This window comes from Leguminivora glycinivorella, chromosome 25 (assembly GCF_023078275.1).
Source record: "Leguminivora glycinivorella isolate SPB_JAAS2020 chromosome 25, LegGlyc_1.1, whole genome shotgun sequence".
Taxonomy (NCBI): Eukaryota; Metazoa; Arthropoda; class Insecta; order Lepidoptera; family Tortricidae; genus Leguminivora; species Leguminivora glycinivorella.
This window is the reverse complement of record NC_062995.1, coordinates 11,564,231-11,579,476: the sequence shown is the minus strand read 5'-3', so window position 1 is coordinate 11,579,476 and position 15,246 is coordinate 11,564,231. Positions and strand designations below refer to the sequence as shown.

Below are 15,246 nucleotides of genomic sequence, written 5' to 3'. Positions count from 1 at the left end.
ATGCCAAGCAACCGCCTCAGGCCACACGGAGAGGCACTCAACAGCACCATGTCGTCAGCGTAGCTTAAGTTGTTGAAACATACGTCGTCTATATGGCAGCCGACATGAGTGCTGCTGAGCTCCTCTATTAATGCATTTACATACAGGTTGAAGAGCTTGGGTGAGGAAATACCCCCTGCCTCACCCCGCACTCCAACCTGTATGGATCTGAGTATGCGTTTGACCATCTCACCACGTTGACCTGGTTAACATACCAGAATTTAAAAATGTGGTAAAGTTCAGCAGGCATATTGATGCTTTTTAACTTTTGCCATAATATATCATAATTAACCAGGTCAAACGCTTTAGAGAGGTCAAGAAAACAAGCATACACAGCCGTGTTTCGATCCGTATAATACCTGACAGTCTGCTTCAAGCACAATATTGCCGTTTCGGTTGACAGCCCCGGCCTGAAACCGAATTGGTTGTGATGAAGAACCAGGTATTTGTCAAGCTGAGTGCTAAGCAGACTGTCGAGTACCTTAGCAATCACCGTTGCTAAAGAAATTGGCCTGTAATTGGTCTTATCGCTAATATCGCCACCTTTATTTTTAACTATTGGCACAACTACAGTTTTCATGAGTGCATCCGGCAAGTAAGAATGGCTGATGCAGAGATTAAATAATAAGGCCAGTATTCTAGGAAGGTGTGAGCCAGCATGTCTAAGGTGTTCTATGCTAAGACCGTCGTGTCCAGGAGATTTTCCTCGAGCCATTGAGTTAATTACTGCATGAACGTCGCTGGCATCAAATTTAGCTTTAACTTCCTGTCCACGCGGCCATTCATCACCTTTTGTCGGCGATGCCACCAAAGGCGATGTTACGGTGAAATGAGACTTAAATATACTAGCAATACTGATATGATCGCTAACGCCATTTATACTTGCCGGAAGACTCGGCTTGCCATTTAACCTCTTAGTTGATTTCCAAAAGCTACGAAAATCTTTATTTCTATGATGACTTGCCAATATGTCCATTTTAATTTGTTCGCTATGGTTTTGACACCACTTCAGGCGCTCTTTAAAAACATTACGACTATTTCGCATGTCATCATAGACATGTCCGGCTTTAGGTTTTCCATGCCATACCCATAACTTAAATTTATCTCTAGCCTCCAAGTGCACCGCGCGGACATGTTTGTTCCACCCAATCACTGTTGGTTTCTTTTTAAAGACACGTTTCAAGCCAAAAGTTTAGGCTATAACATATAGTATTAATGATAAATTACAGTCGTTAAGCATGTTTCTGAATAAAACATATATTATATAATAATACCTAGTATTTTTAATAACACCATAGATTTAGAATTATTAAACTAGATTGTTTAGTTAGGTCAAAAAGTGTGTCCACATGAGAGGTAATTGTTTGGGCTGGTGTCCCTCTCGCACTTGTTGACAATGTCAACATTATTCAGTGACGTCATCACTGTCATAAATTGGGGATACCAGTCAATTTTCAAAGTTACTACCAAATCTACTAACACCCAATTGAAAGTATTTTTGAATTATACAAATCTTTGATTTACTGGCATCAAAATAATTACATTATAATTATTTTCAAATTTTTTGAAATATATCGAAACCCTAGTTTGAATATAACATTAAAATAAAATAAGAAGTTATAAAGTCAGGTAATATACAGATAAAAATACTACTAATATGGGAACCTCATTAACACTGGCAACACGTGCGAGAGGGACACCAGCCCAAACAATGCCCTCTCATGTGGACCGTTTTCGCTAGTCTGATACGATCGACTTTCTGTTTCAGTAATAAGGTTTAATTTCGTATGGCAAAAAATGTGATTGAGCTGTCCTCTGTAAAGGTCTTTGAATAACACTTACCGAGAACGGAAGCCTGTATCAGTCAGAAGCATGGACTTTCAATAGGGACTGAGCTCACACTTTTTTGCCATACTAAATTGAACCTTATCACCAGTGCAGAAAGGCGTTCTTGTCAGACTAGCAAAAGTATGTCCACATGAGAGGGTCAAAGTTGGGGCTGGTTTCCCTCTCGCACGTGTGACCAGTGTTAAAAGATTACTATAGTAAGTGTAGTTTTTTGCACTGCCCAATAAATTATTTCCTACCACCGTTTCGCTATCCGAAGGTTGTCTGTAAGAGATCGCTTTCTAGCGATAAGACCGCCTGTTGTAATCTGCTATTTTAGTCTTGGCTTTGTAAATTGCATCTTTTTTTGTAGTGCACAATAAAGTATTTTATTATTATTATTTCTTTCCCATCACGGAACAATGGTATTCCGGACCTTTGGGAGGCGTGCGCGGGGCCGAAGCCAACGCGTAGAGGCCCTTTCGACACTTTAATGAAATGTAAGGGGTACACCGAGCGGATGTTGCCCTTGCCCGTATCATGGGACACACGCAGAGGTAACACCCGCCAGGGTGTAAGGACTATTTGAAAGATAATGGAATCTAAAATTAACTGGTCTATTTTGATGAAAGTGATGGACTAATAAATACTGGGCTATGGATAAAAAACCGGACGCCTGCCTAATAAAACGGTATCCAATTTTATTTCCGGCAGACGGTGACTCGTCCCCACAAGATGGGCCCCCACAAAAAGCGACATCCAAGATGGCTCAAGGGCAACACCGGTGTGAGAACTCAAGAGTGTCGAGAGGTGTACACCGCTTTCTGCCCAGTGGCTGTTAAGCCACTGTACCAACTCGCGTCTTATGCAAATTTTCACTTCCACCCCTGGGGCATGTAGCCCTAACGACTCCACACTGGACGGTCAGCCAAGGCAAGCCAGAGGTAGAGAGTACTGTCCCACCCACCCGCCTTACGGGTAACAGAACTCCCCAGGAGCACTCGGGTACGTGGGGTCGCTGTTCCCCAACAGCTCGCCACAAGCTGCCCTGCGTTGACTGATTGCACTGGTAAAATCAATGGGCGACGGGGTCGTCACATCCCCTTATTATTATTCTCTTTATTCATTTCAATTCTTAGGCTAGGCCAAATACAAAACAATACAAATTATATAAACACATTATAAAAAACCTAACCTAGGGTGCCGCCAGCAGCGGGGCGGGGCCCAGGCTGCCGGTGGTTAAGGCTGCAGAGAGAGGAACCGTCGGACTATCCGCGCCGTGTCCAAGATCACCGCCTTCTGCATCTGACCCTTGATCCAACCACCTAGCGAGAGTCTCTCGAGATGTTGGTCGAGACTCTTCGCTATAAGACCGTTCACTGAAACGACTATCGGGACAATGATCGTCGAATCAACATCCCACATGGCGGTTATCTCGTGAGCCAAGTCTAGGTACTTACTGGACTTGTCCTTCTCGGCTTTCACGAGATTCTCATCATGGGGGATGGTGATGTCAACGAGCACTGCCCGGCGTTGCAGTCGATCTATTATCACAATGTCAGGCTTATTGGCTACAATAGTCCTGTCAGTGATAATAGATCGATCCCAATAGAGCGTGGCACGACCATTTTCGAGAACCGGCGCAGGTAAGTACTTGTAGTACAGTACTTCGCGGTCCACAAGGCCGTATTGAAGAGCAAGTTGCTGGTGAATAATCCTGGCTACGAGATTATGTCTGTGCAAGTACTCGCCGTTAGCAAGATGAGAACAACCGGAAATGATATGCCTGAGTGACTCTCCGGGACGGCGGCATGCCCGACAAATGTTGACCGTACCGTCCTTCAGGATATATTTCCGGTAGTTGTTCGTCATCATAACTTCGTCCGCAATTGCACAGGCAAAACCCTCGGTTTCTCCGAAGAGGTCCCCGAATCGTAACCAGTTCACCGATGCGAGCAGATCTACATCGGGTCCCGTGAGGGCCTTGTAGAACCGCCCGTGTAGCTGCTTGCTCTCCCATACCGCCTTGCGGTCCGCAGTACTTAGTACCACAGGTTTGCGCCAGTTCTTAGTAGTAATATTTTTACCTGTATGATAACTAAGTTTACAAACTTCTTAAATTATTTTTGTATTATGTCGAGGTAAGGGACCTTGTAACGAATTGGTAAGTCATTATTAAGGCCGGCAACAGACAGTCTTAAAATTCATAATCTGAATAAATCATAATCTTATGAAATCAGATCGAGTGCACGGATTTCCATACAATTTCGCAACTTATTTTTTAAGATTATGATTTTTTTCAGATTGATCTGACAGATTGCGAACAATCTCAATTTTGAAGAATGTGTGTGGCAAGGTACTCGATCTGAATTTATAAGATTATGAAATTTAAGACTGTCTGTTGCCGGCCTAAGAGGCCATAAAACCAAAGATTTGCGTAATTAAAAAAAACCTTTAATTGGGTGTTAGTAGATTTGGTAGTAACTTTGAATATTGACTGGTATCCCCAAATTATGACATTGATGACGTCATTCAAAATGCAATGATGTCACTTCTGTTCTGTCAGTGTCTCTACCTCAGAGCTTGGCTATTGATTTTATTTGCATTTGGTATTTATTTCCATAGGAGGCATACGAACACATTTAAACGTCTTGACTGTTGAGTAAGACGCTTTTAGCACAATAGTATAACTTTTGAGAGTGAGAGATGGAGACGAGTGCCGAGTCTGGCAGCATGTCGCCGGCGCGCGTGAAGCTGGAGCCCGAGACGGACCAGTCGGAAATGGGTAAGCTCATACAATATCAACCGCGATCTACTCCGATATCACTACTCACAATACTTGTGTGATCTGTGGATGCATGTTATTAATATTTATCATATTAGCGCGCGTTAAGTTTCCAGGCAAACTACTGCGTGCTAGATAGACATCCATCGTTTATTTTATCGACACAATACACACAGAATATACAAAAAAGAGATCAAATACACACTACTCTCTACTCACAATATATGTTTGATATACTGTTATTTGTTAGGCAAAATATATCTCAATTTGCTCGCGTTGCCTGTCCGGGCAAACAGCTTCGAGCTACAGGCCGTCTGAGAACAGTCCCCCGTCGCATGGCACTTTCAAGAAAGAACCCGCGTGTCATTGGCCCTACTTACTATGAACACTTACCTGCTGATCTTAGGAATGAGCCATGTGACAAGGCATTTAAGCGCAAATTGAGAAACCTTTTGTTAGATAACCCTTTGTACTCTGTAAATGAGTACATGGAATTGAATTTGTGATAGCATGCATTTGATTACACTGACTTCGGATTTTATTTCATTTGTTAATTTTATTGTAAATAAAATAATAAAAATAAATAAATAAATAAATATTGGGGACACCTTACACAGATCAACTTAGCCCCAAACTAAGCAAAGCAAAACATACACACTGTGTATTTATTTTACTTTTTTTAAACAAGGATTTAAATTGGACATTGTATTACAAAAAGGAATACTGCAAGGTTTATTTGATTGTGCTTTCTAAATTGACCAGAGCTAATTGGCAGTAAGATTAAAGGAATATAGTCAAAGTTTTCTGATTTATATACGTTAAACCTACTAGGGATATAAATTTATATTAAAGTACAGTCAACGTCGTAAATACCTGATCTAATCTGAAACCGTTTACACTCGTGAAAAATGTAAGCAGGATTTACGGAGCTGCTGTATGTTTTCCAATTTATTCGGAAATACTTTCTACCGCATTATCTCCTAGTTATTTATTAGGGTATAAATCCTAGACAAAGCAATCTTTCAACACAGATTATAATATAAATGGAGGTTTAAAACTTGAAAATTAAATTGCTAAGCGACGATATACATACTTAAATAGATAAATACATACTTATATACATAGAAAACATCCATGACTCAGGAACAAATATCTGTGCTCATCACACAAATAAATGCCCTTACCGGGATTCGAACCCAGGACCGCGGCTTAGCAGACAGGGTCACTACCGACTGAGCCAGACCGGTGTGTTTTGTGTATTTCTCTTTGTAAATGACGATCCTTATTGGGAGAAACTATTCATTTTATTATTTTAAATTTATAATGTAATTTTTGACGATCATGATGAGAAGATAAACATAACTTTGGTATGTAACAAATTTTTAGTGTAATTTTTATCATGAAATAAAGAAATCTAATCTAATCATACTAAGCAAATTGAAAAAGAAATTGTACATAAGACAAAGATTTTTCTTTATTGCAACTTGACATAGCTATCTACGTTTGCGCCTGGGCATGTGACAATAGCCTATCCCTCAATAAAGATAAATGTTCAGTCATTACATATTCGTGTGCTCGGCTCCCCATAACCCATCCATATGTCACAGAAGGCAACCTGTTAAAACGCACCAAGGTAATAAAGGACTTAAGAACATGGTTTGATACTCAGCTTACATTTAATGAGCACATTGCAAAAACCTGTAATGAAGCCCGTAGATGCCTGGGATTCGTCTTACACCAAGCGAAACCATTTACCAATAAACATGCTATGACTACACTTTATAACGCATTCGTAACGTAGTAAACTTGAAACAAATGCTGTTATTTGGAGTCCCCACGAAAAACACTACACGCTTCTAATAGAGAAGGTACAAAAATGTTTTATAAGGTTCCTTTATAAGAAGCTTTACGGTTTTTACCCCCTTCTTTATCCCACTCTGTTCGTTTTAGGTATGGTAGATTATACATCCTTAGAGGCACGCAGAAACATTTACTTAATAAAATATTTTTTCAACTAATCCGAGGACAAGTAACAAACCCATCATTATTACTGCAAATAACACTGCGAGTCCCCGTCTCACTGCGAAACAGCTACGGCCCCGTATCCGTGGTCTGTTTGCCGTGCCTGCGGGCCGCACGCGCCTGCTCGCTGCGTCCCCTCTCCACCAGGCACTGACGTTACTAAACGCCATCCTGGACATCGACAGAGAGCTGGACATTTTCTTAACAACGGAAGCCAAATTTCTAGCTGCAGCAAATCGCTACGTTGAGACAATTGTTACCGCCAGTTCCATAATCTAACCTAATGCGCGCAATAAGTAGTAATACTTTATTCAAATTTGTTTATAATTAAGTTTATATATCTGTCACTTGACTTAACTTTAATTTTATTAAATTGACCAATTTATCGTTGCTTATAAATCATTTGAACTATTTATTTTATATCAATATTATGACTTCCTCTTTGTTTTGCCATGACTATTAATCATTATTGTATTTCCTTGACATATCTATCCTTTCACATGTAATCCCTCGGTTTATTTATTTTATTATCTTGCAATGTCCATTGAATTCAATTTAATACCTTTACCTATTTATAATAATCATTTCACTGCACTTGATATTGTTTAATGCACGTTAGATATTAAGAAATATAATGCCAGTAAACACGTAAGGTTTAACCGTTAGTGTTAATTGTATGCAATAAATAAATTGAAATTTTCACACTGTTCGCACAGACTTTATAAACAGTTGGCTTCAGTCAGGCTATGAACAATTGAATAGATTTCTGTCACAGGGTACTTCCAAGAAATATAATGTATATTTGTCTAAGGGAGCGTTCAAGTATTACGTAACGCAATTTGGGGGGGCAATTTGACCTGATTGTCAGCCTGGACACACAAGTAGCCAATAATCTATGTTGATTCATCCTCAACTTTGTCCTACAACTTGATCCAACTGTACCGTTTGTTTCAGCCCCTGTGAAGGAAGAAGCTGTATTCCTGGATGAAGCTGTATTCGTGAAGGAGGATTGGTTGGACAGCACGGCCGGGCTCGGCGTGGGCGAGGGAGCCATGCTGGCCGACTTGTACACCAAGCACGAGGTGAAGGACGAGCTCGTGCTGGGGCCGGAGCGCCCGCACCGCCCCGTAGTCGTCCCGGCCGCTCTATGTAATCGTGTCGCAGCGTCCGCTCTCGTGTCCGCCGAGCCCACACCCAGTGCCATCGCACCCATCTATCAGTGTCACCATTGCGGCAGACGGTTCAGCAACATGTCGTCTTTAAAAGAACACGTTCTCTCTCAATCACCTTTACCTCATACTACAACTGAAGGATATGATGGTATAGAACGACAGCAAACGACAAAGCCTAACCTGACTACTACAAGAGTACAACACACAGACTACAAGAATAATTTTAAAACAACCCTACAAACTCACCTGATGACTAACTCTGGCGACAAACCCTTCAGTTGTACCCACTGTGACTACAAGTGTAGAAGCAAAGCACAATTAACGTCTCACCTGAGGATTCACACCGACGAGAAGCCATTCAGTTGTAGTTACTGTGACTTCAACTGTAAACGAAAAGCAGATTTACAGACTCACCTGATGACTCACACTGGCGAAAATCCTTTTAGTTGCAGCCACTGTGACTACAAGTGTAAAAGAATATCTCACTTAAAGTCTCATCTGATGATCCACACTGGCGAGAAGCCATTTAGTTGTAGCCACTGTGACTACAAGTGTAGACGAGAAGCAGATTTTAAGTCTCACCTGATGACTCACATTAAAGAGGAGCCTTTGTAGCGACTGCGGTTACAAATGAAGAAGAGAACAGGGGCTCACCTGTGGAGACACCCTTCATGTATGTATACTATGTGTAGTGAGACTTCAAGTGCAGGAGGAAATGAGAGTTACGGCCACACCTGTTGAATCACTCCGGTTAAAAACTATTCAAGTTTCAATACACATACTATAAAAATTGTATTCCTCATAAAAATTACATTTAGCGAGATTTTGTTTTCATTCATTGTTCTGAATAGTTGACTTTAATGAAATTAATATTATTACTGTAGCCAAGCCAATAGCACGTCACTACTTTAAAAACTTTAAAAACTTATATTTCGTCGTCGTGTTGTTTGTTTTGTTTTGTTGTATTTGTATTTCGTCTGTCAATGAAAAGAAAATTGTAGTAAGTATGTATGGAATGCATATAGACTTACTGCGTTTTAACTCTGAGGAGCAGCGTGAGATACGAGATTTTTTCAAAGTAGTGACGAGCAGCCTCCGTAAAGAAAAACCATTGGTGAGATTTTTTGCAGGTTTTGACAGATGATATGGTTTCGTGTTATTAATCTGTAATAAAAAGCAATATAAATTATCAACCGGTCTAAATGTATGATATGTAAACGGTTATGTGCCATGTGTAACAGTCAACACTTCACGCAGCATGTTTCTGAATAAAACATACTACCTACTACTGGCCTTAGCGTCTATTTCAGACGATTTGTACTGCAATGTCCGAGAGACATCGCTTTTGATGACTAAAGAGACCTATGCGAGAGCGACACATTTTGCCACACAGCTGACAAGGGAAGCTTGCAACCGATTGAGACGTTTCGCTATGGTGTCTTCTTTCCCTTTTGTCAGCAAGTGCCGCAAACCAGGTCTCATCGACGAACTTGCGACCATCTCCAACGCACTTTTGCCACTCCGTCCGCTTCTCCGCAAGCTTCTCCCAGTTTTGGTAGTCAATTTTAAAGGCTGCCATGTCCCTCTTGGCGCAGTCTTTGAAGCGAAATGGCAACATCTCTTTTGGCATTCGCTACTTCGCCTAGAAGAACACGGCGTGGGAGGGTTCCATCCTGTGCACATGCCCCAGCCAACGCAGTCGCTTCTGTTTGAGAAGCGAGGCCAGACTGGGGTAGCTGATTTCTAGTCTAGAATCCTCCGGTTTGTCAGCCTGTCTTGCCATGATATGCCCAAGATCTTACGCAGGCAGCGCATATAGAAGTAGTTGACACGGCGTTCGACTTTGGCATACGTCGTCCAGGTCTCGGCTCCGTACAAGAGTATGCTCAATACATACTTAAAATATCATCCTCCTTGCGTTATCCCGGCATTTGCCACGGCTTATGGGAGCCTGGGGTCCGCTTTGACAAGTAATCCCAAGATTTGGCGTAGGCACTAGTTTTACGACAGCGACTGCCATCTGACCTTCCAACCCGAAGGGTAACTAGACCTTATTGGAATAAGTCCGGTTTCCTCACGATGGTTTCCTTCACCGAAAAGCGACTGGCAAATACCAAATGACATTTCGCACATAAGTTCCGAAAAACTCATTGGTGCGAGCCTGGGTTCGAACCCGCGACCTCCGGAACGAAAATCGCACGACAAATAAAACATATTATCCAAAATAATAGTAGTTTTAATAACGTTTACCTACAACGGAATCCTATATCAGTCATCTCTTTATCTGGCTCTGTCGCGCCAATACGCAAGAGCGATATAGATAGATATCTAAGAGCGTTTCGTTTCGTAAGCGTTTGTGCATTCGGCTACGCGCGTTGGTCCCATATGACAACTAAAATTTGCTGAGCCGTTTGTCACTGCAAAAGAACGGCAATTTTGTCGAGCCAAAGAAAATTTTGATTACGCATTTTTCCAAGTGACAAGCTAATTTAACCAAATTTAATAACGCTAACAGACTATCACATCGTCCGAAGATTACCCTGGTCGCGATATTTTCGCTCCAAGAAGTCGCACCGCAAAATATTCATCCTCATAGCCTAGAGGGTAGTATCTTCTTAGTAGTCTGTGCCTGGAGGCTATTTTACATTGATTTTACAATTTCCTTTTGACCGATTTGATCAGCTCGTCGGGTCTGGCCCATAAGGCCGAGCTACCCAAAGATAATAGAATTGAGCAATCAATACTCAATGTCGAATGTCGCCATTCCACATTTTCCACAACGCCATTCATTCACGTAATGATCTTGACAGCGGATTTTTTTAAGTCGAAATTTTATAAATAGCCCGGGACCCAGAGACATTAAACTACATATATAAATCTGTGTAATAGCCATGAATCGTCTGTCAATATATGTTTTACAGATATAAAACGATAAGATACTTATTCGGACAAAGGTCCTTCTGCCCACTTCGCTTGAACAAAAATACTAGCAAATAGTGTACACATCTTCACGATGGAGTCGTCAGCATTACAGGGCACTGAAAGTATTACCGTGAAGACTGAGCCCGGTGAGGATGCGTGTATGACGGATTTATCAACGATCGCAGTGTCTGTGAAAGTGGAGCATTTGCTGGACGATGTGTGCGTCAAGGACGAACCTAGATCTGATGGTGTGTCTATAAAAAGAGAGCCATCGTACTCAGAAGTGAGTGTAAAAGAGGAGTCAGCCAGCGCGCGCGCGGCGGCGGAGCTGTACGCCGGCCACGCGGTGAAGGACGAGCTCGTGCTCGGCACCGAGCTAGTGGAGCGCCGCCCCGTGCGACACGCATCAGCGGGTATAAATTAATAAATATTATAGGACATTCTTACACATATTGACTGAGTCCCAAGGTAAGCTCAAGAAGGCTTGTGTTGTGGATACTCAGACAACGATATATATAATATCTATCTATATAGCCTCTTTTTTCTGAGCCAGGCCGGTTGCCAGTCGTTTTTTAAACTGCCACTGGTTTCAGCTTTGGACCGGGTGATCAAAGTGCAGCAGTCATGTGTCCCTCGGAGACCGTTCCTGCGGGACTGCTCCGTGAGGCTGGAGCGCCTCGGTCTGGAGACTCTGCTCACCGGCACGTGCGACACAGACTGGGACATGGGATCAGGTAAACATTTATACAGGTTGTATTATGTTACTGGGTCAATGAAAGCAGGGAACATAATGAAAGTGTGTGAAGCGAGAATGGTTTGGCAGGATCATAGTAAATGGAAATTCGTGATCTCTGCCTACCCCTCTGGGAAACAGGCGTGATTGTATGTATGTAATATTTGTAAAAAAATATACATATTGGATATTTACATCCACTGATATAAATCCTCGAACCCTGGACTGAACACACAAATTGTATGTAGTATGTAGCACAAAATTAAAATTTTGATAAATCCCCCGACATAGTGGATTGATTTTCATGACACGTGACTAAGATTACTCTCGACTAACTCAGCTTTCAAACAAAAAAAACTAAATCTAAATCGATTCAACAGTTCAGGAGTTACGATGCCACAGACACGCTTACTTGCAAACTTACCTCTATAACACCCCGTCGTTTTGGCGTCAGGGGTTAAAAATACATACCTACTATTAGGAAGTAATGTATGGTTTGTTGAACTACTTTCTACTAGTTTAACTATTTTTTTAATACCACATCGGTGGCAAACAGGTATACGGCCCACCTGATGGAAAGTGGTCACTGTAACTATTGAATTTAGTAATCCAGTAAGAGTTAAGACACTAGTAAATAATTACCCAAAGAACCTTCCCTTAATGTTAACGGAAATCATTAAAAATAGGTTGTAATTTGTTTAGATGTATTAAAGTGACATACATACATAGATAAATATATACTAACTTGATCGAATTGTAATTATAACCATTTGTTTCAGCCCCTGTGAAGGAAGAAGCTGTATTCCTGGATGAAGAGGCGCGTGTGAAGGAGGAGTGGTCGGGCAGCACGGCCGGGCGCGGCGTGAGCGAGGCAGCCATGCTGGCCGACTTGTACATCGAGCACGAGGTGAAGGACGAGCTCGTGCTGGGGCCGGAGCGCCCGCACCGCCCCGTAGTCGCCCCGGCCGCCCTGTCTAATCGTGTCGCAGCGTCCGCTCTCGTGTCCGCCGAGCCCGCACACACACCCAGCGCCATCGCCACCGGCTATCAGTGTCACCATTGCGGCCAACTGTTCTGGAATAAGCTGTTTTTAAAGAAACATGTTCACACTCACTCACCTTTACAAAATTCTAACACAGAAAATTATGGTTCAAAACGACATCAAACACACACAGATATACAGACTCGTCTGAGAACTCACACAGACGATAAACCTTTCTGGTGTACTCAATGTGACTACAAGTGTAGACGGAAAGATCAATTACGGTCACATCTGATGACTCACACTGACGAAAAGCCTTTAAGTTGTAGCCACTGTGACTACAACTGTAGAAGCAAAGCACAATTAAAGTCTCACTTGATAATTCACACTGACAATAAGCCTTTTAGGTGTACTCAGTGTGACCACAAGTTTAGACGAAAATCAAATTTACATAGGCACCTGATGACTCACACTGACGAGAAGCCTTTAAGTTGTAGCCACTGTGACTACAAGTGTAGACGAAAACTTGAATTACAGGTTCATCTGATGATTCACTCTGACGAGAAGCCTTTAAATTGTACCCACTGTAACTACAAGTGCAGAAGCAAAGCAGTATTAAAGTCTCACCTGATGACTCACACTGACGAGAAGCCTATAAGTTGTAGCCACTGTGACTACAAGTGTAGACGAAAACCTGATTTACAGAGACACCTGATGACTCACACTGACGAGAAGCCTTTAAGTTGTAGCCACTGTGACTACAAGTGTAGAAACAAAGCACAATTAAAGTGTCACCTGATGAATCACACTGACGAGAAGCCTTTTAATTGTAGCCACTGTGGCTACAAGTTTAGACGAAAAGCACATTTACAGACTCACCTGATGACTCACACAGACGAGAAGCCTTTTAGCTGTAGCCATTGTGACTATAGGTGTAGACGAAAAGTTGAATTACAGGTTCATCTGATGATTCACACAGACGAAAAGCCATTTAGCTGTAGCCACTGTAACTACAAATGTAGACGAAAAGCACATTTAAAGTCTCACCTGATGACGCACACCAAAGAGGATCGAGTATAGAGTGTTACTATCAAAGTATAATTTGTAGTCACAGTACATCAAAGACCTTTACAGGGGACAGCGAAACCACATTTTTTTCCATACGAAATTGAACCGGGTGCGCCAAAGTTCATATAAAATTGGTATATAGATTATCCGAAAATGTTTCTCATACAATTTTACATTATAACGATCATTATTTATAACAATTTTATGTTAATAACTATCGTAACTTCGAATGACTTATGTTCATAATGTCATTCATCATAAATACGTTTTATACTAATGTTTATGTTTATATACTTAGTGATCATAACGATTGCGAGTAATATAATTTATCGTTATATTATTGTTAACAGAACATAAATCACATGTGACAGTCCAGTTAGGTGCGACGACGAGCGTAGTGAGGAGGAGCGTGTTAGGTTGACCGTGAGCAAACCAGAAACGACTTTTTAATGTAAATTGTATATGTCACTGTAAAAGCTCCAAGCGCTTCTATAAATGGCACAAGTTTTTCATAGAACTTCCCCAAAACTTTTTGAATAATTTTATGATGAATGATTTTCTTAAACACAAAATTATGAATGTTATTAAATATTTGTATAGAATTTATGATTAAAATTTTCGGCTAAATGATTATTATGAACAGTGATAGTAGTACTATTGATAATAATGAAACAAAATTATGATAAGTAAAATTATGAGAAATGATCATTCGGAGCACAAATCGGTATAAGCAATAATTTTATATGAGCCAATATGGACCCAATTGAACCTTATCACAGAATCAGAAAGTCGATCGTATTAGACTAGCGAAAACGGTCCACATGAGAGGGCATTGTTAATTGGGCTGGTGTCCCTATCGCACGTTAATGAGGTTACCATAGTAGTAGTATTTTTATCTGTATATTACCTGACTTTATAACTTCTTAAATAAATAATAAATACATTTTAGTGTTATATTCAAACTAGGGTTTCGATTTATTTCAAAGAATTGGAAAATAATTATAATGTAATTATTTTGATGCCAATAAAGCTCGGAACACACTACGCGGACGTCCGTCGTAAAACGACCGCGACCTATCAGTGTGCACGGAACAAAACATCCAGAGAGCCAGATTTCGATCGGACGTCCGTGCGCTCAAGGCCACGTCCGCGTCCGTCGACCGATAGTTTGCACGGTTATGTGTATTTCCATTGTCCAGATTCCCGTCCGCGGTCGATTTACGACGGACGTCCGCGTAGTGTGTTCCTAGCTTAAATCAAAGATTTGTATAATTAAAAAATACCTTCAATTGGGTATTAGTAGATTTGGTAGTAACTTTGAAAATTGACTGGTATCCCCAATGTATGACAGTGATGACGTCACTGAATAATGTTGACATTGTCAGTAAGTGCGAGAGAGACACCAGCCCAAACAATGACCTCTCATGTGGACACACTTTTTGACCTAACTACACAATCTAGTTTAATAATTCTAAATCTATGGGCTATACACTATGGGCTATGGGGCACTATGACATAGACCAGTTTCAAGACCTGTACAAGCGCAATAATAACACCCGTCTGCGAGGCCACCAGTACAAACTAATATCTGAACTGTCTAAAAACAACCCTCGCAAACATTTTCTCAGCAACAGAGTGGTCAAAACGTGGAACAAACTACCAGAGGACGTGATCTCAGCACTGAATGTTAACCAGT

At 41.2% G+C, this 15,246-nt stretch overlaps 2 protein-coding genes across 2 annotated transcripts; both read left to right on the top strand.

Moving 5' to 3' along the window:
• Positions 1-4,441: 4,441 nt before the first annotated feature.
• Positions 4,442-8,815, top strand: LOC125239170 (gastrula zinc finger protein XlCGF8.2DB-like). The gene is made up of 2 exons (XM_048146683.1): positions 4,442-4,651; positions 7,628-8,815. Exons 1-2 carry the CDS (start codon positions 4,573-4,575, stop codon positions 8,458-8,460), a joined length of 912 nt encoding a protein of 303 aa, XP_048002640.1. The 5' UTR covers positions 4,442-4,572; the 3' UTR covers positions 8,461-8,815.
• A 1,813-nt stretch (positions 8,816-10,628) lies between these two features.
• LOC125239161 (gastrula zinc finger protein XlCGF57.1-like) lies at positions 10,629-13,779 on the top strand. Its single transcript, XM_048146671.1, has 3 exons — positions 10,629-11,180; positions 11,361-11,501; positions 12,280-13,779. The coding sequence occupies exons 1-3, from the start codon at positions 10,859-10,861 to the stop codon at positions 13,560-13,562; spliced, it is 1,746 nt and encodes a 581-aa protein (XP_048002628.1). The 5' UTR covers positions 10,629-10,858; the 3' UTR covers positions 13,563-13,779.
• Positions 13,780-15,246: the final 1,467 nt, after the last annotated feature.

What these genes read in the sequence shown, in the direction of transcription:
- LOC125239170 (XM_048146683.1), top strand. Translation starts at nt 4,573, where the DNA reads ATGGAGACGAGTGCCGAGTCTGGCAGCATGTCGCCGGCGCGCGTGAAG. An exon ending in GACGGACCAGTCGGAAATGG is followed by an intron (nt 4,652 to 7,627) that starts GTAAGCTCATAC and finishes CGTTTGTTTCAG; the next exon opens with CCCCTGTGAAGGAAGAAGCT.
- LOC125239161 (XM_048146671.1), top strand. Translation starts at nt 10,859, where the DNA reads ATGGAGTCGTCAGCATTACAGGGCACTGAAAGTATTACCGTGAAGACT. An exon ending in CGTGCGACACGCATCAGCGG is followed by an intron (nt 11,181 to 11,360) that starts GTATAAATTAAT and finishes CACTGGTTTCAG; the next exon opens with CTTTGGACCGGGTGATCAAA. An exon ending in AGACTGGGACATGGGATCAG is followed by an intron (nt 11,502 to 12,279) that starts GTAAACATTTAT and finishes CATTTGTTTCAG; the next exon opens with CCCCTGTGAAGGAAGAAGCT.